The 26,989-nt window shown below is 38.4% G+C and overlaps 1 protein-coding gene across 1 annotated transcript in view; it reads right to left on the bottom strand.

Annotated features, from left to right (window-relative positions):
• Window positions 1–14,837: 14,837 nt before the first annotated feature.
• lamc3 (laminin, gamma 3) overlaps window positions 14,838–26,989 on the bottom strand; it is a 142,011-nt gene continuing 129,859 nt past the window's right edge. The window contains exons 21-28 of the mRNA XM_088010845.1: window positions 26,627–26,761; window positions 22,935–23,154; window positions 21,666–21,812; window positions 20,696–20,798; window positions 20,130–20,332; window positions 19,645–19,785; window positions 18,890–18,989; window positions 14,838–17,343 (exon numbers count right to left, since the gene is read on the bottom strand). Of these exons, the coding sequence (XP_087866971.1) occupies window positions 17,081–17,343; window positions 18,890–18,989; window positions 19,645–19,785; window positions 20,130–20,332; window positions 20,696–20,798; window positions 21,666–21,812; window positions 22,935–23,154; window positions 26,627–26,761 (1,312 nt within the window). The 3' untranslated portion in view covers window positions 14,838–17,080. The remainder of the gene's footprint in view (window positions 17,344–18,889; window positions 18,990–19,644; window positions 19,786–20,129; window positions 20,333–20,695; window positions 20,799–21,665; window positions 21,813–22,934; window positions 23,155–26,626; window positions 26,762–26,989) is intronic.

Raw genomic sequence — 26,989 nt, 5'->3', positions numbered from 1 at the left:
ACGCCGTCAACCCTAAGATCTTCTACCAAAACGTGTGAATAAACAAGCATGTTTGTTGAGCTGCCTCCTGGTCTGACGCTGAAGCAGGTGCGTGATCCCAGGTGACCCTGCGAGCAACATGGGCTCCCGTAAGGGACGCCAGAGAGAAAATGGAATCAAGCGAGGAGTGAGTAAAGTGAAGCGTGCCCAGAATGATCAAAGAGGGGCGGAGGGCAGCTCGTGTTGGGAGTGGGCAAAGAAACTGGGGCTCAGAAATGAAACGAATGATGACTCGGGCAGCATTTGAGAGGACGCAGAGGCTAAATCTGCAACACATTTTTCTGGAATAACTTATTTGTGATCTGCATTATCCACGCTTTTCTAATGTTATAATTATAACATCCAACCAGGAGCAAGATGAAGATGGGATAATCTGTACTAAGCGACAGCTCAGCCTAACCTTGTGCATTTGCTTTATTTAAGTTTCTCAAAACCACAACCAGAAGCATAAAACATGGGCAATGTTTTATAATCGAATTTTATTCATTTATTTATTTAGTTTTTTTTTTGGTATATTCTCCTCAAAGTCCTAGAATGCAATGTCAATATGTTTATTAAAGAGAATATATTAACTAACACGGAGAAATTGCTACGTTGCCATTTGTGGGAAAAGGTTATATGTAATCAATTACTGTCAGAATTGTTTATAAGATACACGCCAACCTGGTTACAGAAGATAACACGGTATTGATAATTCAACTCTTCACCAACTTTGACAATAATTATATTACATAATTCAAACATTTGGCTGTCTTCATATATTTCTGGTAGAACTTATTTTAGTTTCTATTAGTTGTTTTTTTTTTGTTGGTTTTTTGCTAATGAATAAAATCAACACTTGCAGAATTCCACAAGGATCAATTCAATCATGAAGTTTATAGTGTACCAGAAAATCCAGCAGGTTCTCAATTTGTGACCTCAAATTCACCTGGACTTGTTTTATGCAGAAGGATCCAAAAGCTCAGCAGCAACTCCATCACTGAAAAAAAAAAAAATCTCTGAATGTTTTGGACTGGCCTTGTTTAAGTCTAGACTTGAATCAGAATTGCTGTGGCATAACAGCACACATGCTCAAAAAACCTTCAACATGGCTAAATTAAACAATTCCCCAAGGGAGAATAAGATAAAAGATTCTCAAGTGTTGCATACAAATCTGAACTGAAGGTCTAACAAGCTGGTTGTTGCTTTGCTTTAATTCTTACTTTTTTATTTTTATGATGCTTTTTTTTTTTTTTGCTTAGTTAGAAGAGTTTGCTTTTTTTTTTCTCTCTATGTCAGTAGAACTTTTCATCTGATATTTCTCTCCAAGTAGGCGCTTCTCAATGTCAGACAGACCAAGAGTCTGACTCCTGAATGCAGCTGAAGTGGAGCACAATCAACATTTGTGCTATCGATATCAGAGGAGCTGTCATGGTCACAGCCTTTTAAAATATCTCAAGAAAGCTGAACTCTTCTGTGGAGTTCCTGCAAACTTTCACAAAGAGAAGCTGGATTTCAGAAACTAGCAAGGGAAAGACCTCACTGGAGCAGAGAGAACAGCTGCTGACTAACTTTAGAGGTGCAATAAGTATGGAGAAGACTGCAAATTCATCTAATGTGGCATATAAAAAATGCATTTTCACAGTGTGGTAGGTTTTATAGTGTTTTTTGGGGAGATATTTTGAAATGTTAGTTAAAATGTCATTCTGTCTCAATTGCATCAAATGAGGAAAAAACCTGAAGGATTTACTCTTTTGAATATAAATGTCCACATTTGCAGTTTACAAGATAAAACCAACATTTGACCGAATGCAGAGTACAGCAAATTAAAAGACACATAGACTCATGTCTTGAGTATTAAAAAACATTGTTTTTTTCTCAAAATAGAAAACTAAAAATATGTGTGTGTTTTTATGTATAAGACCTATGTATATAAGACATAGGCTCATGTCTTAAGTACTAAATATGAAAAAAAAAAACATTTTTGATTCTTTTTTTATTTCAAAAACTGATTTTTTTTTTTTTTTTTCAAACCAGCAAACTAAGTCAGTGTTTTATTTTGTTATCATGGAGGTAAAACAGATTTTCTTTTGTTAACAGGCTGTTGCTAAGGTAGGTTTCATGGTTAAACTTTTATTTCACCAGGCAAAGTATTAAGAACAATTTCTTATTCACACGGTAACAAAAGATTCATTTACACGGACGGTTTTTAAACTTTACTAGATAAAACAATTGTTGTTGCACTGTAGAACAGGCTTGATATTTTTAACCTGATTTCTCTCAGAGCATCCCAATAGTGTGTAGTATTGGCCATTTCTTGCTACCCAGAGATGATAATTTATTAACTAAATGCTAAAAGCACTTTAAAGGAATATTTGCTCATATAGCAAATTGACACTCATAAGTGGATGCCTACACAGCCTTCCAAGCACAGAGCAGCGCAAAGCTGCATTGTATGCAGCCAATACCAAGCATCAGATGACGGGAAGCAACAATTGCACCTGTCTGTCCGGGAAGTTGGTTTTTCAAAGCACTCATGTCTGTGGAGAATCACACGCTGGGCGAAAGTGCCGACAGATACTTTCTTTCTTTCTTTTTTTTTTTTCCCCTGAATGAATAATCTCCTCTCCCTCAAGCCTCTAGTTACTCCTCAGTAGTGAAATCTGTTTTGGAAAGGCTTTCTGAGTGGGTAGCGTAAGCATTCAGGTGTCAGCGCTATACACTTTCGCTGTGTGAAGTTTGAGAGCATGTAGGGATTAGTGGGAAGAGGTGTTTGAAGTGGGTATTACCCTTTTTATTCACCTCGTAGGTATCTTTTCTTTCATTGCCTAGTGCACCAGGGGCAGCCGGAGAGAGTGGCGTGTCGGAGCGCAGCAGTGTGGGAGAGAAAAGGGCCGAGGCAGAGCCTTTCATTCTGGCACCTTATTGGAAACGAGTGATAACTCACTTTTCATTACGTAGATGCTATTGCTTTTTGTATGCAGTAAACAAAGGGGTTTAGGATGTGACAAGAAAGCAAGATAGTGTGGATTCTTGTGGATTCAAGAAGAAACCAAGTAATTTATGGGGATAAAAAAAAAAAAAAAAAAACGAGGGATATTAGAGACTTTGTACCAAAACTCCATGTGTTTCTCATCAGTTTAATCCCTTTGCTGTTATATTAAATGTGATTTTTACTGTGTAAGATCTGCTGAGTTAAGAACAGTTTGGTTTGATTGGCTAATTTGGGCTTCAGCTGTATTATTTCAACCATTTTTAAAAATTTTTTATGAATAAATAGTTTTCCTCTACATTTAAAAAAAACAACAAATAACAAACACATGCCATTCATTGGCAATAGAGATCAATTAACTATTAAAAAGATCAAAATTAAGCAGAAAACGAACCTGACACTGTCAAACTAGTGGTAGATTTACTGCTACCAGCAAGTTCGACAAAAGTCACGTTACTCGACTAATTCGACATAGAAAATGTATGAGTTTATGCATATGACACCTAAAGCCCCAGTTATTACAACCAATGCTATTCAGCCTGAAATTCAAAGAAAACACAGACATAGACATAAGTAACTCCAAACAGGTCAGGTTTGATTATTCTTAAGGTGGATCAGGTGTAGGCGATCACAACCACACATAAATTGCTGTGCAAAAGTACACATCGTAATGGAACGATGGCAGCTTTGACTCTGATGTAGGATATCATCAACAGAAGGATTCAGAAGGAACCTCATTTTCAAAGGTCATACTGCCTCAGGTTGCCCAGAGTGATCCTCCTGCAGCTCTGCGCAGACCTGGCAGAAGCCATACATTACCAATGGCAGTTCAAGTTCTCATTACGCTGGGATTCCTTACACCCAGAGCATTTCAGCGGGAAATGACTGACAGGTCGGGAATATCTCCGTCATTCATACATTGCCCAGATGCATAACCCTAACACTGCAGCTGAGTCGACAGAAGTGAAACTGCAATTTAATTTAATGACCGGAGATGCCGACTGCACCACCTGTAAGTGAATGCTCTTCTGTGAATAGGAAAGAAATGTCAGCTTTGTGATTGTGCAACTTATAAGTGATGAAAAAATGTAGCTGGCAAATGTTAGCCTGGTTCAACACAGGATTTCTTGAAACTATGGAGACTCTCTTTAAATTCTGGCTGAAAACAAACATTTCCACTTTGAGCAATGCCTCCGAGTAAAATTTCACTTTCTAAAATTTGTTTTAGTTTTATTTTGCCTTCGATGGTAAGTGCTTTGCTTCTAATGTTATTGCTTTTATTTTCTGTAAGGTAACCTTGTGTGCAATGAAAGGCACTTTGTAAATGTACTACATTATTATTAGCAGTCGGAAACAGACTACAAGCAGGGGCTGCTACCTTTCAGACACGTGATGGGAGCCTTCCGGGTATTTACATACATTTAGGGGCGATCGAGTCACTTGAAACGCACGTGCAGCTGCGCCCAATTCACTGCAAATCCGGATTTACAAAGGTAGCGTGCAAATGAGATGCCTACGCACGGTTTTAAGCATCTGAATTTTTTGCGTGCCATGTTTTAGAATTTCTCCCTGCTGCAAAGCAACATCCAGAGCTCTGACAAACATTTCTCACCCACTCTTATGAGTTCCTCTTTCAATAAGAGGGGTGGAGCACCAACAGGTGCCGTCGGTTATACATAGATTAGCCTAAAACACCTGGAATGACAGGTTAAACTTTCATATTTTTGGATGTGAGGTTCTTTGAAGATGTCATCAATAACAGTTTTCTTACCTGCAGCAATCAGGCATCATCACTGTGAGTTTGCAGAAAAAGTAAATTAATCTTCAGAGCTGCAACAGATTAAGAGATATGTACTCCTACCACTTTTCCACTTTTCCACGGTGGAAAAGTGTAGAACCACTCCACTGGGGTCAAGCTGAGGTCAAGTCAAAGTTTGTTTACTCAGGACATTCACAACAATCCCAACAGCACAGGTAGATAAACAATAAAACAGAAAATGAAATTAGGTTTGGTAAAAGTAATAAGACAATTAAAAATTGGCAGAAAACGCAAAAGACGTCATTTCAGCTATGTCGATTTGCCCAGAAAAAGAAATAAAAAAAACAACAACCTTGAATCAGTTAGCTATTTAAAAATACTCATTAAAAAAACAAAATCCTGCAGTTACATAAGTGTCCATAAGTAAAATCATTTCAGAAAAAAGAATCAGTTTTACCATTTCTTATTTCAAGTAGAAGTTGTTCAGAAAAGACTGGTCAGGTTGTGGTGTAGCTCCTGATGTGTATGTGGGAAAAAAAAATTGACTTTGTTCTGGTCTCATATTTCAAACAAACTGGGTTTCAATTTCAGACCAACTATTTGGTTGAAATTTCCCAATTTCTTGGGTTGAAGAAATCACCCAACAGTGTTCGGTGGATATGTAGGTTTTGACACTTTAGACGTCCATTAACGAGCGCTAAACTCCACACCAGAATCTTATTTTACCTATAAAGAGAAACACTCATTAAATCTACACCTGCCTCAAAATTGTGTCACTTGGGAATTTATGTCACACTTCGTTTATGTGTTCACTTTTTTAAGATATGGACTAATATTGTCTGAAATAAAGGTGCATAGTGAAATTCCTGCGATTTCTTTTGGAAACACTGCATTCGAAAACACCCGACAGAAAATCCCCTTGTAGTCCTTCGTGAAAGTGCCGGGAAACCTTGAGGTGATTCTGTGAGTCTTTGATGTCAGCACAAACTGGAAATTTCTTCTGACTTCAAAGGCTGACTTCAGTAAAAAAAAAAAAAAAAAAAAAAAAAGAATTACTGACATACATGTGGTCTGCAATAATAATAAAAAAAGAACTGTTTGTGGGTTTACCTATAAAATGCAAGTAAAAGTTGTGAAGTGAGAATATGTTTTTTTAATTTACACTCTGAGATATGTACATGTTTACATTGTGAGAGAGAAAATTACATTTGATAGGGATATTTATACTACAAACTACTATGCATAATCATACAGTGTAAGCATACAGAACAATCAGCATTTGTTTGCAGCTCTGATAAAGATTTTAGATGCAAATTATCTAGAAATAAATTTCCAGTATAACCCTAAAGATGGAATGAAGTTGTTCCCCCACCTTCTTCAAATCAAATGAAATTCGTGTCAAACATTTGTGCAGAAAATATTTTTATTTGTGCCTCTACACTATTTTAAAAGACAATAATAAATATTTCCAGAGGTCATAGGTCAAGCAGCCCAGCCCACATTTACAAAATCCAACTAATTTAATTTCAAATCGACTAGATAGAACAAGACAGTCCCATCAGACGAAGAAACCGTCACAAAAGAGTCACCAGCTTTAGCAGGTGGTGAGAAAAAAAATTCAGTTTTTGATGGACAAACTTCTGCCTTGTTTTCAATGGGTTCTTTCACACAGCAGCATCATGAAAACGGCAAAGAAAAGCTGCTCAATGGGCTGCTTCTGTCTTTATGCATCACCAGTCAGCCGACAATATGCAAGAGCTTCCAAACATCAAGGTGCAAAGCCAAAGAAGCCGGACAAATAAAGTCATCAGGGTTTATATTGAACAATATACAGACATTATACAAGCAACAGAAAACATCATTTTATTTCATTGACTATTTCCCATTGAAAACTTTTCAACCTTCTGAATTAGCATTTTTTTTGTTTTTTTTTTTTGTTCCTTGATCTAATTTCTCCTTCATTCAGTTTTCACATTGGGTCACTGAATTCATGTGGTCCTATTTATTATAAATATAAAATGAATGGAAAAAAAATATGGCTACTGAAAAAAAAGTTGCTTGCGTTGTAGCTAACATTTTCCATTCACTGAAATGAAATTTTTAATCTGGGGTGAATTTCACGTCAGTGAAAATTGATCTTTAGAATTACTCTCCTTGTGATTTTGCTTCTATCTTGAATTACGATAATCTTGCACTTGCTACTCTCCAGCAACCAACAAAGAGAACAAACCAGAAACTATCGCTTGATGCACACGACAGCCGTAATGAACTAGTTTGCCCTTCCAAAGAAAACCAATAACAAACAGAGTCCCTCTCTGCTACATGGTCAGGTCAGTGGGGTTTCATATTTTTAAGGTTAAGATCTTTACAGTCGAAATGAAACACTTTTTTTTTTCCCTGCTCCCCCCCAGGGGGGTTGAGTTATTCAGACCCTACAAAATCCCCCAACAACAATAGTTCAGCCAATAATTGCTGGATAACATAAAGTGCACTTATCTGCCCAGAAGAAAAACAACACAACCCAGCTTCAGTTTCTCTTCCTCTCAATTTACTGCTTTCTTTCCAACTGAATCTGCAGTCCATCGCTGTTTATGAGCCGACTTAATCTTTGGCAGCGTGCAAGTCACTAAACTGTATTGCGGTTTGAGGACTGGATGCACACTTACGTACTTGCCTTCACGGTGGCTTTCTGGACATAATGTTTAACTTTTTTATGAGGCTGAAAAAACAAAATTCTTCCAGCACCGAAACGGTTCTAGGTAAAACCGAGAAGTTTTGCAAACACCGTTTCTAACTCTTGAAAACTCCGAAACATTTATTTCACTCCGACACAGAATTTCTGGCGACGACAGATAGCGAGTTTGAAAGGACAGTAGCCATTTTTCACTTATCTCTTTTATGGGGCAGTCGGCAGTAAAACAATGAACAAGCACTTCTCGGTATGTCTGATAACCCTCTGAGCACCGAGGACTCTTTTGTGCCATACGGATGTTTGACTTCTTTTGATTCATTACCATACTCTCGCGGTGCGGCACCACAAGCACGTGATGAGATTTGACTCCCTATTTATAAAGATAATCAACTCAGGGCAGTTTTTTTTTTTCTTTTTTCCATTTCTCTCTGCTCATCTCCTGCGGAGCGCCACTTCATTTCAAGAAAAAAAAAAAAATTTATATTCACACCCATGGGACCTATTTTTCCAAAAGTCTCATATTTCTTATCTTTGTTTTGCTAGCGATGCTCAGCTGCAGAGTCACTCAGGATTTCTGTATCTGAGGAGCGTTGTTCTACAATGTAGCAGGAATTAGTACAAAAGTGTAACTTCCTGCTATTTAGATATAGATAAACAATTTGAAACAGCTGCCCCACATATGGAGGAATTGTCTTTGAATGCTGTTTTAATAAAAAAAATGTTCTATGCATTTCATACAAGATCTGTAAAAGACAGTAGATTTATGGCACAATTAGGGTATATACGTATGTATGTGTAATAATTTTGTTTTGCCATTCTACTTCAAAAAATCATTTTATTATTAGATTTTACCAAACATTGGAGTCAAAACCTTTATACATTTTCTTTACCTTGTATTACTTAATGATTGTTAACTTTTGTTTAACAAACTTGATGCATGCAGCAGAAAAAGAAATGTTTTTGAAAAGTACTACTTCTTTCTTATGCATTTAATTCAACAACCTGCACACTTAAAGCAACTCTTTGCAAATTGAAATATTTTGTCTGGATTACTTTATTAAATCCTCTTTCATTAGTGTTTCTTTTGTATGGAACTATCCTGAAGAACCTGACCAAATGTAAAACAGTTCCAACTGCTTTCACATTACCGGACTCGCACTGAGATGCAGCTGTTTTAAATGTTTTTTTTTTCTTCTCTCCCCACTCGGTAACAAGACCACTTTCATTTTATAAGCTGTTATTTTGGGGAAAAAAAAAACATGTTCTTACTTTAGTATGAATGCACACGGGTACTTATGCCTCCCATTTGTTGGGTACCTTTTTAACCTAAAACGCGTCTAAAGTAATAAGCATATCCAAAACACGAGCCTTTCTGTGATGAATGTCACAGCCTGCAGCAAGATAGGGGTGGTTTGAATTTATTTTAGCTCAGAAAGCGTTCTTAGCGGAAACTAAAAAGGAGCCATTCCACCTCCGAGTATTTTTAAACCTCAAATCGCTTTCATGAAAGTGACTCTCTTCGAAGAACAATTACATTTGGATGACGGCTTTTAAGAAAGAGGCAGTGTGGGGGGGGTTCTTGCTTCCAGTGACATCCCAACATCCCTTAAATTTGGCTGAAAAACCCTCCAGAGCTACAGAGGAAGGCGTTTAAAAATAAACAGAAAAAGATGCGAGAAGACGGGAACAAGTGATAAACGATACGAGGCGCGCAGCTGGGATCAATCTTTCATGAGGAAGCCTGGTAGGGTCAGATCTGACGTCTGATTACAACCCTTTTCTGAAACGTTGCAACGCTTGGTTTCATTTTCTTCAATCAAAGCTGAAATACTATTACTATTATCCATACCGCAAAACTGAATAGAAACTTGAAGCTGGAATAAGGGTTCTTGACTCAGTAACTGGAGTTTTTGCACCGCTGCACTTTGAGGTGAGGAAGTGGATAAACAGTCTACGACGTAGAAGGCCTTCAGCACACCAAAAGCTACATACGTCTCAGACGTGTCGCTTTTCAATCGGCGCCGAGACAAAAAGTGTTTTTAAGCAGACAGCGTTTTGTTTGCTCCGTTAAATCGTTGTGGATGCAGTGCAGCTGTGGCTCTCAAACTGCTGTGGGGGCTCAGACTCCATCCATAATTAAAAACATCATAACGTGGTGAATTTTCAATCAATGCTACATGTTTATTTATGATGCTGGGTACAGCAACAAAAATGCAAAAACACGCAGTTTTGTAAAATGCTGTTACTTTTTTTTTTTAAGTGAATAATCACCCTGATTTTTACATTTTTTTTTAAGTATTCATGAAATAAAACATCCCGTCTTTTCACAATGTACTAATTTCAATCAACCCAAATGAGGACCAATTGCTTTTCTCTAATCAGCACAACAAATACATCTTTTGTATTAGACTCCAGCTCTTTTTTGCTTTAAAATACCGTCTAGTTCGGAATGTGCTTAGGTACTAATAATTGCCAATTGTTCTTCAAACCTGTAATAGTTGTGTTTTGCATTCAGGAGAGGAAGGAACATGGAGCTTTCTGTTGGAGACTCAATGAAACACAGTAAGATGTTCACACTGAAACAGTCTCAGCAGCAACAATAAAGTCTGGCTGTCAAAACGTATGAAACAAAGATGGAAAAAAGAAAAAAAAAAACAGAAAAATCATGATATGTACTTACAGCTCAAATTGAACAAAAACATTTAATTAAACTGGATTTTAAAAATGAATTCAGTCAAGTTGAAAATATATATACATTTTGGATTTTCTTGTCATGTGGTCCCACGTGTGCTTAGAAAGAAATCCTTTCATTCGGACAAAATTTTCTGGTTTTATTTGCCACTCAACTTTTTTTTTTCCTCCTGTTTTTTCCTCTTAAAAGTTCCAAGGCCATCGAGCCAGTTTGAAATAAAATGATTTAGTGCTTTTGGTATTTGTAAAAGGCATGTCAGAGACTTCAGACTGAGCGTACCTCACCTGTCTGGCTCATTAGATTACAGGAACAATCAGGGGCGCAACCTCGCATGTCCAAAAACTATTATGGAAATGAATATTATTTAATTGCCTATAAGCTCAAAAAGCTGCTCTTGAATTTTGCTCACCACTTGGGTATTGTCATAATAACTTAAAATATTATTTCAGATTGTACCGAAATCTGGTTTCTGCAAACATCGGTGCTCCAGGTACACAAACTGAATCCAAACTGAAAAATAAATAAATAAATAAAGATTTATTTTTTCCTTCATCCTTCACACGTGCTTTAGGCAGCCATTATGAATCTGGATTCCCCCAGGAGACTCATTTCTGCACAGTATGCTTTGTTTACCACAAGCTATGTTGTGTACTTGTTTTTGATACGCTGACTGACGCTCGTTTCTTTTTAAAACGTTCATTCTCCGTGGAACTACACACACTCTCGCTCGCTCTTATCAGCACAGCTTCTGTTAGAGCTCAACAATTTTCGGCAGGATTTAAAGCTTCTTCTGTTTCACTGTGAAAGGCAGGAAACATAAGCAATGTTGCACATGGTGGGATTGTAAATGAGGTTGCAATTATTTCATCATCCAGTCGCCCTCCACCCCCACCCAAAAAGAAAAAAAGGAGGAAAAAAAAAAAACAACAACAAAGCAAAACAAGCCTTTCTTCAAAGAAGTAGCTCGAGTGCTTCCACTTGTTGCGATGTGAGAACGGCTCCGTTGACTGTCTCGTCACGCCACAATCTGACTTCATTAAAAGAGACTATTGACTGGGTAAGTTGTGGAAGAAAGAGTGATTATATTTGTATCATTCTGAAGATGATCGTATTTATGTCTTTCACAGGTTCAGGCTTCTCGCGTACAGAAACATCTGGCACAGATTTAGCGCCGCAGATGATAATTAAATGTTTGGAACGGCACAGCGTGCGTTCCATGGGAGGTGATTGTGCCGTTTTAGAAAACGTAACATGTTTTTCCTTTTTCTTTTTTTTTTCTTATGCACTGTCATGTGGAAGATGAGGTGTAGCAGGAGTCAGAATAATCTTCTTCTTGTGCTAAAATACTTATCTTCATATGTTAATGCTAATATGAAGGCACAGACATGACAGCAAACCCTCCCCCCACCCCAAGATATACGAGTAAAATCTTTTTGTTTTCTTTTTTAAAGTAAGGACCATGACCTGACATTTTTGTCTTGCTGTTATGAGCTTGCTTAATCTGCGCGCCCTACTTAAGGCTCACATTCAGAGCTGCTCTGCGACTGCTACACACTAAAGCAAATAAAAGGGATGCAGAGGGCAGCTCTTGAATTTTGTTTTGTCAGACAGTCCATGAGGCATTGCAGGGTAGAAGGTTTAAAAGTAATGATGCTGCAAGATGGCAGAGGTGCAACATGCAAAGTGTCCCTGAAGTGGGATGAGTGGCAAACTAGAGGGGTTGGGGGGGTGGGTGTCCGAAAGCATCTTTGATGCTCAGGATTTAAACTCAGGCCTGCATGGGCAACGTCAAGCCTCGGCATTTAGAGGGGGGGCAAAAAGTTTTAAACGTGCATTGTTCATCTCTCTAGCGATCTTTCCTTATCCCAGGATTATCCAGAATACGGCAGTCGCCCTTTCATGCATAAAGTGATCACTCTAGACAGCTAATCAAAAGCCTCTTTCTTGTCTATGTGAGAGGGTGCAGTATAGAGTATAGCTATGTTTCAGACCAAGAAATTGTAATCAGACAAAGACAGTCTGAGTAAATACAGAAAGCAGGTCAAATTATGATTGTGTTTAGTAAAAGAGGGGGGAAAAAAACTATCCTAACCTCTCTGCCCTAAACCTAATAACTGGGCAGGCTACAGTTTTCCATCAGGTCAGTGTGAACGATATATTTGCTGTTTGTTACTGAAATTTCTGGCCAGCAGCGGAAAATTTATGAAATTATAAAATGGTCTGTTATGTGGCCGTATTATACAACACATTTTTATGTAAGTTCCACTCGGCCTGGCATCATTTGTCACGTCCATCCTTATTTTTCAGTCTAGTTACAGGCTATTTACCTGAATTGCAAGTTAAAAAAAAAAAAAACAAATGAAAAAGAAACTGTTTTATATTTTATACCTAAAGATAATTGAAAACACTTCACCCTGAAAAGATCCTGAGTTTATTATAATTCATGCATGGAAGAGTTAAAATTGTGCCTGGCACCACGGACCATAACATAAAGACCAATATAAATGTAGATGAAGTTTACGTCAGGAATTATTAAATCCTCCTCTGAAAAGAACCAGTTTCCATTTGGCTCCCCACTTCATGAGCAGAGGGACCCAGTTCCCACATTAGGGCAGCACTCTGACTCAGATCAACGTTTCTAGAGGAGATCAGTTTTAGCCACATAGGTTTGCTCGCTTCAAAACAGAAATGCATTTCCTCCCCCCCAGATGACTGAATATGCAGCTTTCATTGTATAGACATAACCAAAAAAAAATAAAAAAATAAAGATGTACAAGACAGGGTTTGCCACCAGCAGCTATAGCCATATACTGAACTCCAAAGCTGACACAAACTGCGTGTAAAGCTTTAACCTTCTTCTGCCTGAGGAGGAACATTTGAAGATGCATTACATGTGAAGAAGCTTTGGGGAAACTCAGTAACTGAGGAAAAAGAAAAAAAAAAAAAAGAAGTGGGATCAGAGTGAAGCGAAACTTCTGATGCTCCCGTCTCTCTTCTTGAATCTTCGTGGAACAATAGCAAACTCTGATTCTCTGTGACAAACACGCCGGCTTTTTGCTCTGCCATTAAAGACTCCAATAAACGCACGCTGGCGCAAATGGTGCGAAATAATGCAAGCTCATGCAAATTAACCTTTTCTTTTTATCTAAAGAAGAGGATGTCAGCCTGATAGGTCGGCAGATGGGAATAAATGATCAGAAAATTTACTAAACAATTCCATTATTGTATGAAAATTGCAGTAAATATTGGGCTTTATTGACTGAGAATGTGAGCAGGTCTAAATTAGAAAACAATCCTGTAATGTTAGGACAGTCAGGTACCAAATACCACATAATCACTGTCTCACTGAGCTAAAATAAAGTCGCTGCTTCCCTTTCACTGTTTTGACATATTAAAAATAATTGACTTTCCAGTAAATAGTGGAAAAAGCAGCAATCAAGGCCTGTTCAGGTTGGAGTTTGCTTTCACAGGTGCTTTTGGTGATTTAGCTCTAAAATCCTAGAAACCTTCATCCTGGTCTTCTGCTCCTTCCCAAGATTCTCTCTCAAATTTGAGTCTGGTCTCTTGTGGGGGCCAGTACCAAAATAGCAGCGCTACTTCCAGTGTTAGTCAAATTAAAAGATCATTTCAAACCCAAATCTGGTATAATCTGGGATTTAACTGAATAACTAAAAACCGTCCAGCAGAAAGAATGAAATACTAGTGCGTACATGACATGTACAGAAAAAAAACACCACAGTGGATAAACGTGTCTAAATATTTAACACAACTATGCCGAGTTCAGAATGGCATGACCTTTACTTTGACGTTCCACTTCAAAAGGTAAACCATCAGAAGGCTCATATGTTCACATGCACCTCTTATCAAACGGAAACTTCCCATCGGATGACCGGCGGTCCAGCTTCGAGTCTCATTAGTTCCGGTGGAAATAACATGCTCTTTCATGTCTTCTCTACAATTATTGTGAAACTTTGTAAAGCCAGTGGCTCAGATTCTAGACCCAGACCCAAAGAGGTGGATTACAGAGGTGTTCGCACTTATTAGCTTCCCTCTTAAAGATGGCTTTGAGCTAGACTTCATGTGCTCATAACTCGAGAGATCGCGTCAAGAAAATAGCTACTGATGTAAACTTGTCCATATCTGCAGTCAGAACAATAATTGAAAAGTTCAAAAACAGCCGGAGCTGGGACAGAAGAGGATCACAGTTTGTATTGCCAACATAAAAAAAACAAAACAATAAAGGGCAAGAAAAGGGTGGGAAATGACATCTTACTGTTTGGAAACAGCAGCATTTTTTTATATTAAAATGATGCTACAGGAATAAACGAGTCACTTATCTGAAGGATTTTTACACAACTTAACCGGGACTGCCAAAATAGTTTGAAGGCTGCTGGATGTATTATTACAGAGCTTTGACCTTCAGTCGGCTCTGATTCTGGCGATGCGAATGTCCAACCATGACCGAGTTGTTCCCGTCCACTGCAGAGCACATTTATTAAAAGGATCCGGGAGCAGTAACCGGGCGTTAGCATTGTCTCATCGTCCGTCTGCAGCAGAAGCGGGGAGCCTTTACAGTCCAACAAGCACAATGTTTTTTAGGTTAGATTCTACAATGTGGTTTTTATATGAGAAGATGTAACTAAGCTAATATACAAAACAAACAAACAAAAAAACTCCACATCAATGTTTTTACAGACAGAGTTTATTAAGTTTTTCTTGATATGTGGGATGTGCTATTTTACACATTTCTTCAGCTAAAATCATCCCGTCTCATGATGTCACACAGTGTACTCTTTGGTCCATTAACAATAGATACATTGAGCTGAAGTAGCATTTCAAGTATGTTTTATAGTGGATTTTGTTTTCCTACTGGCAGGCCTAAAATACTGAAAATATACTTCTGATTATTTAAAAACTTCATACATTTTCTATTGAGATCATAACACATCAACCCTTCATAAATAAAGTACAATGAACCATCAATTTATGAACAGGCACGGGCTTGTTACCAGAATCAAGGCAGATTAAGCTTTAAATGGTTAAAAACAGACATTCTGCAGGTCACATCGCTTTTACAGGAAATGGAAAAAAAAGTTTGGGACTGAACAGAAATTTCTGCTTGTGATGAACAGGGTCAGTAATGGGGCGGGGAGGTGGACTGAAGGGGTGTCCATCACTGTTAGGAAGGAAATATAGTTTCAAACTTACATTTTGCAAGTTGGGATTACGAGTTTGAGCTGTTAATGTCATAAACTATAACGTTTGAAATCGATAATATTCTTCCCGACAAGCTTTTGAAGACTTCTATTCTATATCTTTATTTGTGTCAGTGTTGCAACAAATTACTAAGTCTTTTAGATAATTTATTTTATGAAATTTAACTTTTACATTGTTCCATTAGGAGCGATTTTGACAAAATCCTATGAACGTATTATGCAGCTGAAGAATCGTAAGCGCACGCCTGTATCTGGAGTCTAAAGTTGAATCCTTTAATATGAGATATAGAGATGTGTTGTCAGCGTGACATCCTGGTGGATCTAAGTTCAACGTTCTTATTTTGAAATAAGCAAGGAAGTAATTTACAAACTACCCAGTTTTATTGGGAGTCTAAACAACACTTCTAAATATGCTATAAGCATTTTGGTTTGTTGGTACCAACAAGAAACAGTTAAACGATGACGGACAAAATAAGGGCAACTCGGACGCATGGTGAGAATACCACCACTGGAAAGAAGTTAGCTGCTAACGATGCTAATGTTGTCATACCCTGTGTAGCTCCCGAAGGGTGCAAAACCAAAGGCACATGTCCCAGTTTTTAATCAGATAAAACCAAAGACAGCTACCAATGCCCTACACTTACATTTTTTCAAGAAAGTATATGATTTTTACAGTAGTTTTCATTAGTTAATACACAAAATTGAGCTCTTTAAATGACTTCCCTTTCCATTTAGACCAATATAAGACTAAATCTTTCATATGGGAACAAGTCAAATATGGATTTAATTATGCTCAGAGTTTATGTGCATCTACTGCAGGACATATCGTCAGGGATTATCATTAGATCATGGTGAGCCATTATTTTTTATTTTTCTATAAGTATGGTAAGACTGGCCCAGGCCTGTTCATTAGCTATGTCACTTAAGGAAAGTTTTGAAGAGATTGCTCAAACAGCTTGGTCACAGGGAGCCGTCCATACTCACCGTCCGTGACCCCCAGGACACAAGGCAACTTGACAACTTGATAGTGACTCAGTAAAAAGAGGAAAACAAAAACAGGCAGGTAGGCACCATGAGAATACCCAAAAAGCCAGGCTGCGTGCCGATGAAGCCTGACCTGAATACCGTCGAGGCCAAGATGACTAATTGTTAATTAAGGCGCGGTGATGAAAGGAGAGCTGAAGTGTAAATGAATGTGTCAGTCTGAAGGAGCCCTCAGACACACCTTTTTACCCCCGAAAGGAAAGTCAGCAGTATTCCAAAACTTGTGGGTGTTCTCGGGGGGCCGGCTGGTTGATGTTGTTCGCAGGGAAATTGAAATTCTGATAATGTTGGTGGTGAAAAAAAAAAAAAAAAAGAAAAAAACAGAAGAAATTGGAAAATTGAAGGGAGAGAGTGAGAAAGAAAAAAACATCAAGATGAAGGAGGGGGATCAGGTATGAATCACTGGAGACAGAGGAGAGCTCGGAGGCATTTGGCTAAACTGTCTATGTCTTCGCTCAATGATGGGAAAATGAATTGTAGCTTAGGGCAAAAAAAAAAAAAAAAAAAAAAAAAGGAAAATCTGAGAAGATATCGGTGAGTTTTGAAGCTGAAAAAAAGAAGAAGAAAAGACTCCAGCTCCTTTTATTAAAAACATTGTCCCAGACTTTTTCTGATGTTTGGTTGCTTTTTTTTTTTTTGATGTTGCAATCCCAACCATCTCCCATTTCTAGGCTTTACCTTCTCCCAAGGCCTGGGCGCAGGACTGAGGCAGGTTGGAGGCAATGTCCCTGAGACTCTCTCTCTCCTCCCTTATCTCCTGGATGTCCTGCTCGATGAGGGACAGGCGGCTCTGCTGTTCTCTGGCAGCAGAGTGCAGCTTCTGGATCTTGGAGCCCAGCGCCGGGCTCTCCACGCTCCCACGCAGCATGCTCAGGCGGCGCTCCGTTTCGTTTAGGATTCGATGAAACCGCTCCAGAGGCACGCTCCCGTCTGGCGAAAAAACACACGGGAGACAGAATAGATGGAAAACGTGGAAATCAGAGGAGGATTTTTTTCTTTGTTCACTGATGGACTCCCTGCATTAAAGATTCAAATGGTGCGCGAGTCTGCATGATGACCTAATTACAGTGATTTGGTCGTTATCCTCCCAGGCATGTTAACATGCTGACGATAAAGTGCCAAGTCCTGGGCTTTCTAGCTAATTCTACAACTTGGCATATGCGTTGCTGTGGAAAAAGCATTGGCGATTTACAGATTTCTTCTGCGTTAGCCTTTTTAATATGACTAAATGTTTCAGATTCTAAAACAAATCTTACTTTAAGATCAAGATTAAATACAAAAAAATTGATCAGAATCAGAACCAGCTTTTTTTGACTGATATTAAATACACATACAAGGAATATGACGCACTCAGCGTACAACATAGAAATATAAGAATATTAAAGGAAACAAAGTAAGGTAAAGGAATATTACGTTGTTGTTGTTGATTTTTATTTTTTTTAATCAATTGATAAAGGAGCAAATCTACCAAAACCAAACTGGAAGTGTGCAAAAAAAGCAACCCACCCACTTTCTCAAATCATATGTTCACTCAGGTTCACCCCATAAATTTGAGTTGATTTCACTTTTCTCATCAGGCTTGAGAACAGTAGAATCAAGAAATCACCTAACTAGAACCTTTCTGACAACATGAAGTAGGCTAAAGGACCCCAAAACAGCAGCAGCTCAACCCCCATCAAAGACAATTCAAGAACACACAAGAGGTAAAGTCAGTGGCACCGTTCAGTCTGGAAACGGAGATATTTCTAAAGGGAAATGCATTTTCTGCAATAACAGAGCAATGTTTCCTCTTTCCAAGCACTGAAAGAACTCAATGATGCCATTCTCTTCTTGCATCTCTAGTTTGGCGGTTCCTGCAGGTTGTTCCTGACTATATACTCTGCTGAATCCTTAAATATAAAGTAGCTGTGCTGCACTGGGATAGAAATATCAAGACATCTTGTTATTTTTAAGTATGCAATGTCCTTGGCAGCAAGAACGTAGCTGTTTTTCCTCACAGTAAAATAACCAGTTTCTTGGCTCTTGTTCGGTATGCATTGGCCTTTAGGCTTCGGGACTCCAGCAAACCTCAGTAAGAGCCTGTTATCCACAAATGGATGAAATATGGAACAGTGGTGAGGCTTCCCATGCCTGGCCAGAAACTAAAATTACACCAAAAGTGCATCAACAACTTTTGGTGTTGATGCACTTTAGGGTTTTTTCGTCATAAAAATCCTAAAAATTTAAAGGACTAGTTAAGGCCAGTAAGTCAACAATAACAAAAGATAATTGGTACACAGCATCGAAGATGGGAGACTTTAACATTTTCTCTGAAACTTAAAAATCATTGTATTGGTGCCTAAGGCACTTGGGTGAATATGTAGAACCTTTTGGAAAATCTCCTTTTTCATCTAGTGTAAAACTAATACGGTGTTTTAGAAAAAAGATAATCATATACAAGTTTGCTCTAGCGACACTGTTGATGTGACAGACTTACCTATTTTGCTGATTAGTTCACTTAGCGTAACAGAATATGCCTCTAACTGGAGTTTAGCTGCTTCCATGTCATTCTTTATGCTGGAAAGTGACACTTCAGGCTGGACAGAAGAACATAAAATGATCACACTTTTTTTAAAATCTTAAACAAAGGAGGAGATCAGTATGCAGAGATCTAGATAGGAACTAAACTGCAACTTGGAGGAAGACATTTTCCTGCCAAAATGCTCACCAGTTTAGAGTTAATGGGCAAAAAACAGAAAAAGGTCCAGAAAGCAAATTACATCTCCAAGCAGCTTTAAAACCCAGTTTAATTACATCTCATACGACATCTCTTCCTCAATGCTTTCTAAAGTTCAACTTGAGTTTTAGTCAATGTTTGTCTTGTCTTGGTTCCTTAAAAGTGATGTAACAACACATCAAGATGACAAGGTGGAACGATATACGACACTGCTTTCCAATAAACCACATCTTATCGATTTATTTTGGATTTGTTGGTTTGTTTTTATCTTGTGTAAAGCACTTTGTGTTGCCACAAAAATACCAAAGACCGGAAACAATTGCAATCATGGTTTTAAAAACTCCTTATGAATTATAATATTCTCAACTTGCCCAGACTTTGACTGGGCCATTATAACAGATGAATGAAGAAATGAAGATACTTTGTTTGATGGCCTCTCTTTGGCCACTTGACATGAAATGGACAGATATGGAAAGACATTTGCTGTATTTTTCTGGACGTTTACTTAAACTTACCTCTGATGGGACCATGGATTTTGCTTTCTCTGTTAGTAATTCTTGTTCTGACAACTTGTTTAAAGCAGAGTCTATTTGTGAGTTAAGGTGAGAAGCTGCAGTCCTGCTATGCTTGGCTTGGGTCAGAATGGCTTTGGATCCCTGCAAACAAGATGCATAAGATGTCTGTAAGGACAAGTTCAGAGTTTTAAGCCTAATGTTTCTACACCACTGCTGATTAAACTGCACTTAGGTGGAGTTTTCATATTGTAATTTGACTTCATAATTTAATATTATGAAAATCTCTAGTCCCAGGCAGGTGGAGGGAAACTTTGAAAACAAAATAAATGTCAATACCACCCAACTAAACAAGGCAACCCTCCACTCCAAACAAATCACAACAAACAGGCCCAAATTTAGAGGTTAAATGTGTTCAAGTGTTAAAATCAGCTAAATTATTTCAGTCTAAACTAGTCAGTTGGAAAACGAACAAAACAAGCCCATACCTTTGCCACATCCTGCGCCATTTGCTCTGCCTCCTTTGTGATGTTCCTAGTGAGGCTGGCGTTTTCCCTCGCAGGATCCAGCATCTTCTCAATTTGCCTGACCTTCTTCCTGACCTCCGAAAGGATCTTTTCGTCCTGGGGTCTTTGCTTCTTTAACGCCGTCTTCGTCTGAGCCTGCCGGCGAGGCCACTCTTTCACCATGTCTGCAGATGTGAGAATCGACACGGGAAGACAAGATGTTCTTAACTCAACGCGGTGTAGATTCGAGGTGGTCGTCGTCTTTCGGCCGAGGACCCATCGTTTTCTTCAAGATCTTATTCCGGTTGTCTGATCAGAGAACTATCCTCTAATGTTCATTTGATTCATGTTTAATGTTTCAGCCAAAAAAAAAGAATGATTGTAAAAATTAGAAAAAAAAAAAAAAAAGCTTTCCACTTCATTATACTTTCCAAGTGATATGCAAATACGCTCAGCTGTGGACAGGCTTTACATCTTGTTAGCTTGATATTTGACTTTTTAATTTAAGATGAATAATTCTTGAACATTTCATGAAGAAACAGTCTTACTTTCTACTTCTCTGTGGATGGTGATGATGTCTGACTCCACTTCTTTCCCCAGCACCACTGATGTCAAAGCAGAAGCTTTTGCCTCCTGAACATTACCTTGCAGCTGCACAAAGTGAGCAAAAAAAAAAAAAAAGGAAACTAAATTGTGAAACAAAACCTAAACATGACACAAAATCTCCCCACGAGTCATGTTGATAAAACCTACTCAAATTAAGCTCTAGTTTGCAAGACAGCTGAGGTTTTCGTCTTTGCCAAAACACCAATTGTAAAAATTGTTCAAAGCAAAGTTTATGAGATGTGTCATATGCTGAATTAGCAATAAAAAACAAAGAGAAAACATGCTAATGTTAGCCTGTAGCATTAATTGTCATGCACATATTATAGCACTCCTACACCCCTGCAGTATGCAGAAGTTTGCAGATGACGTGTGGTCAGACTAAAAGGAGGAGTGACAGGAAGTACAAGGACAAAGTGGAGCTGCTTTCCGATTGGTGCAGAGTCAAGGACCTGCAAAAAGAGGTGGATATCGAGTTTAAGTAGCAGAAAATAGACATCCCACAGAGCTCTGCTGTTTGGGAATGGAAAGTGAAAGACAACCTAACCTAGAGGACAAGTACCAAGTGGCTGTGGAAGAAGGTGAAGCTCACACAAGTCTTCTCAAACTTACTCCAGAGTGTGCACTGGCTGACTTTCTGGGTGAATGAGATCAGAAGCTGAATAGTCCCAAATAATGTGAGTTTATTTAAGACTAGTTTAAAGTGTCACATCAGAGATCACTTCCCTCCATAAATTAAAAATATCTGTTTTTAGCAAGAGAAACAGACACTGCTTTGTGCTTAGAGTCAACCTAATCAAGCTAAATCAAATTTTTCACCCTTACAAGCAAAATATTGGAATCCAACTTATTTTATGAGGTTGGCCAATAACTTTCACATTCAAAAGAAAAAAAAAAACAACAACACATACTTACCATTTTTATTGCATCTACTTCTTCGAGGTTTTTCAAGACTGTCTGCTTTACTGACTCCATCTCCTTGCTAATGTTACTGATGAGATTTTCTTTGGTCTGAATTTCTTGGTCCAGCTCTTCTGTCCGTTTTAAAATGTCCTCACTCATCTGCACAGACAGAAACAACGCAGATAAGTGTACGTTTATTTGGAGATAAAATAACCAACCCGTTTTTCTCAAGAGGTCACATTATCCCACACCTGTGTTGTTACATTTGAAATCTACAACACAAGAAAATCTGAACCCGAGTGTTTTCAGTTTGCAGTATTTTGTTTGCTTGGAGATGCTAAAGAGGTTTGCCGCCCCCCCGTCTGGAATAATGCGCACCCTTTGAGCCGCGGCCTCTGCCAAAAATATTCTCTTCTTTGCCAGCGTGGTGATCTTTGCATGCCAAATGTTAAATCAAGCAGAAAACTTAAATTACTTCCTGGTGGTCGCCTGCCTCCTCCGACCAGTCAAGTGTGAGTTTACACCCGTCTCTCCTACCGCAGCTGAACTATAATGAGCTTCAGCCTTTGTGAAACTGGCCATTGTATAAATCAATATGCTAATACAAGTTTCAGCGAAATCATCAGAAACATATTTGCTATATTCGTTTCTGTATCCAGTTTAATTTGATTTTTATTGTAGTTTATTATTAAAACTGCTATTTTTTTTGCCATTATCAGCCTAGGTGCTTAGGTTCTTTACTAACCAAAAAAAAAAATATATGCATAATTACAATTCTCTGTATGTGCCAATAACAATAATTCACCCACTTGTTATATAAAAAAATGTTACCTTTCACACAATGTTCTTTATGAATTTTCCCATGAAATATTTTGACTTCTGGAAGAATTTTGCTTGTTTTTCCAGACATTTGTATGCAAAGTCCCACTACAAAGTGAATGCATCAGTAACTGCTATGCTTCTGAGTTTTCTATATCTTCACCAAAGAACAATACTGCCACCACCACCATTTTTGGGGTAACGGCACCCAGATGTCCAGTTCCAGTCCTCGATGTCCTGCATGTTTTAGATGGATCTCTGCTCCAACACAGCTGATTCAAATCATCCAACTATTCCCTCTGCGTATTGCAAAGCTCTGCGGAGAAAGTTCTTCCATTTCAACAGTATATCAGTGCAGTTAGCCTGAATGCGTCTTTTATGCATTCCACCCATGTGGCCGTATAATCACACACACATCAGTCAACAAACAAACACTACAAATTCTAGGGCGTCTTGACTGACCTGTGCAGGGGAGTTGTCCGGATGTGTTTGGTTGAAGTCCGTTTGGTTCGTGTCTGATGCTGCTCTGGCATCCAACAGAGTCAGCTGATGCAAGGATGATGTGAAGTTACCCAGGGCAAGCTTGAAAGAGGCATCTTCTTCCACCAGGGCCAGATGTTCGGCTACAGTAACATTTAGCAGCGCGGTGAGGTTTTCCTTCTGCTGCTGCATTCGGGTTATTCTGGCATGAGTGCAGGAGGGAAGGACGGCAGGTTAGTCACAAATAAGGCAGTAAAGCTAAAATGAGCTAGAATCAGGATGCACTGCATTCATTTGATGTGGGGAAATACTAAGCGATGTGCCGCGGGATTGTCAGTGCCCCGTATTCACTGGGAGAATTCAGGAGCTTTCACCGCAACATTTTGACACGGAAACCCTGTGCCTTTATTGATACCGACGATGAGGAAACTCCGCTCGCGATTCACGTGTAAAGAGGAGTAAGGCGAGATTGACGCTGCGGAAAGAACGCACGATGAATAACGAAAGGTGTTGGACGCAGTGCAGGGGATGTTGACGTGGTCATTTTTTATCATCTTCAAAGCTGTAATTACATCTGATCTGTTTTGCCTCAAAAGAGCAGGTATACGCAAATAGAGCAGGGCTGCTAAGCATGCGTTGCCCCAGAAATGAATTAAAATGTTTGGCAGAGTGCAGGAATCTTGTAACATTCAGAACAGGTTGGGGCTTTTCACATGGCTGCATAGTTTTATGTCTGAGCAAAAAACAATGCAGTTCGGTTTCATTAAACCATAAAATCTGTGGAAAAGTTAATGACTTTCATTTTTAGCAAAAAGCATAATGACAACATTTAACGCTTTATGCAAAGAAAATCAAGTTGCAGTGGTCAACGCAACATAAGTTAAATAAAATACAACAGAGCTGTGCTGTAAAGTAATTGTTTGATAAAATCATATCAAGTTTGTAGCATCCTTTGTCACTTAACTACTTTAATGTTTGGATCACCCTGTTCTGAGCGAAGAAAACCCCCCAATAAAAACAAACAAATACAGTGTGTTAAGCCTGTAAACAATGATAGTAAGGTCAAACATCATTTAGAACGCCTTTAAATTGACTACATTACATCCAGTAATAACATGCATGCTAACCCCAGTGTCACATGTCTTTAATTTAAATCGTAAAGCTTTCGCAAGAGGAACTGGAAACTGCAGCAGTCTTGGTTTAATCAAAGAGATTTTTTTTTTTTTACTGCAAAATACATACACACATTTCAACCATAGAAAATTGTTTTTCTTCGTTGGACACGCACAGAGTGATTTTCTGCAAATACGTCAAAATATGATCGGATTAAAATCAAGCTTTTGATATTCATGTTTACCATTTAATGAGGTTTAGACCAGGGTTGGGTTTTTATGATTTCTGTATAAGAAAAAAAAAAACATTCCCTATCAGCCAAACAGAATATCTTATCTCCTGATTTTATGTCATAATAACATTATTTCTATACATGCAACTTTGATTGCACTTAATTAATTTGAGTCGGCATGTGTGACAAATGCTCTGGGCTTGTGTGACTCTTTATTGCGGAACATTAAAACACAGAAGAAAAACGTTCCTGTTCCTGTGTTTTGCAAATTCATTGTTGCTTCCCGACCTGTATTAAAATCTAGACTTTTATCATATCGAAACCTGGCTCCAAAACTTTTATTCTTCTATTTACTTCCAAGACGCTTTTGATAAAACTGCAGGTGTTTCTTTAGGGGAAAAACAACAACAAAAACCAGTACCTCCAGTTTTCTAATAGTTTTTGTTTCTAATCTTAAAAGCTGCACCAAAGGAAACTTCAGGACTAGATTGCATTTAAAATGCGTAGAACCTAATTGATGAAAACAAAATGTTACACTGTTTTGCAATTTAGGACTAATATCATTACAACACATTGACATTTTATAGCAGTAGCATGATCAAACACAACCTTTTCATCTAACATTTGACTACATTTAGATATAAAAGCACCAATGGCAGAATTAATAGCATTTTTAATGATTTTTATAAACAATGCATGCAAAACATTTCCTTTTTATTAGTAATCCACCATTCGTAATTACTGTGGTGGTCACACTACATGCAGGCTCATTTATTTTAGCTACACTTCAAAATTGGGGAAAGAACATGTCATTCAAAAGTCATCAATACCTTGATAAGTCAAGAAATGATGAGATGAAAAATGCAACTCATCTAAACTTGCCCATGTCTACAACCATTAGGACTGCAACAAACAAATCAGGAAGAGCACCAACAATGAAGAGGGTGTGATAAGAAGTTAGAAATTTAGCTTTCTCTGGGAAAATTCTTTAGTGTGAAATTATATTACTGAGATCATTCATTTTCAGGCAACACAACCAACAACAACAATCTGAAACAAATAAAGTAATTCTACTCATAACTGGTTTCTCCAAAAATAAGCAAAGCACATGGAAACCTTGGCATTCATGTTTTAATGGAAAATGAAAATAAAACAATGGAAAAGTTGTGTTTTTTGCTCATCTAGAGTTACCTTAGTGATTCCTGTTCAGTGATTCTGAAAAGCAAGAAACCCAAATGCTTTGAAGCAAAACGTAGTGAAAGAAGTAGGTATGAGATACATCCCAAATAATGTTTATTATTTTATTATTATTATTTGACAATCCCCTTATTCAATATCCTAACTACTATCAGTATGTTTAAAATTAGCCGAGACAAAATTAAGACTTTTAAAAGAAATATGAATTATATAAATCTTTCTCCACATTAAATCATTATGAAAACATTCCAATGTGCAAAGCACTAGATTTGTTCACAGCAACTGCATGAAAACACAGTTTTTAATTGGTTTAAACATTTTTTAATACAATCATGCTTCACAATTCGGGCTCGGCGAGGCAGAGACCTGAAGGTCTATTTTTAGAAACAGATTGAACACTTTGGTTCTTTTCTGGTTCGATAGCTTCCAAACAATAAAACGCCTCTGCTAAAGTATCAACACATGGGGAAATATGTGTGGGAAAAGCAATTTAATGGTGCCCATCTGTGCTAAAACTGCTCACTTTGCATCCTATAAAGTGCCTCTCACACACACACACACGTGGTGATGTGCAGCACCGCTCCAGCGATGAACAGAACTCTCCCGAATCAAGCTGACTCCCGTTAGGAGGGGGGTAATCAATTTTGAGCTCCTCGCTTCTTTGCTCTCATCATGGCCACCGGAGGGCTTTTTGCATCATTCTGTCTGGTGTTCGGGATAATCCTCAGAGCAATCACATGCTAGGAGATGCAGTGAGCGTGCTGCAAATCCAAGAAAGCAATAGGCTTACAGCGGAGAGAAGCTGTCCCCCCTGTGACTAAATGTCTTACTCCTAAACTCCAGCGTGCTTTTAAAAAAATAAAAAATAAATTAAAGATTGCAGTGAAAGAGAGGGCTTTGGGCGATAATGCAAGGATAGGTACAACTTTGTTGGAAATACAGTGCAAAAGCCGAAAAAATCCAGAGAGCTGAGCGGCTTGTTGGGTTAATAAGTAATGACTGTGTTATGTGACCAACTTAAGCATTCTCCCTGCTTGTGTTTCCTTTTCATGCTTGTGGGTGTGTGTATGTGTGTGTGTGTGTGTGTGTGTGTGCGCGTGTGCGAGAGTTAATTTGGTTGTTTTTTGCTCACTGCTCTTTCAGATTCCTGGTGTACTCCTCTGTGGAGTTGTCCTGCAGTAGATCCATCAGGAAGCTGAAAGCCTGCGTTGACTCACGCACCGCCCTGCTGGCTACGGCCTCAATGTGGTCCGCCGTTTCTCTGTGACTGCAAAGGAAAAGAAAATAAATAAATAAAAGGAAAGAAAGAAAGGTGGACAAAGTGAAAAGAGAAGGGAGAAAAAAAAAAGCATGCAGCGTAGAATAATAGACCATTACGACTGCCTGAGGTGAGGTGAAATAGATTTGAGCATTGATGCTTTCCCCCCACCCCACACACTGGATCTCCTGGCCAGGTTTCTGGAACAGGCATATAATAGAGCTGCGAGCTCCGAGT

The sequence above is a fragment of the Poecilia mexicana genome, unplaced genomic scaffold (assembly GCF_051168715.1).
Source record: "Poecilia mexicana isolate PSO_F unplaced genomic scaffold, ASM5116871v1 scaffold_12, whole genome shotgun sequence".
Lineage (NCBI taxonomy): Eukaryota > Metazoa > Chordata > Actinopteri > Cyprinodontiformes > Poeciliidae > Poecilia > Poecilia mexicana.
Note: the sequence above shows the minus strand (reverse complement) of the source record. Positions and strands in the feature narration are given on the sequence as shown.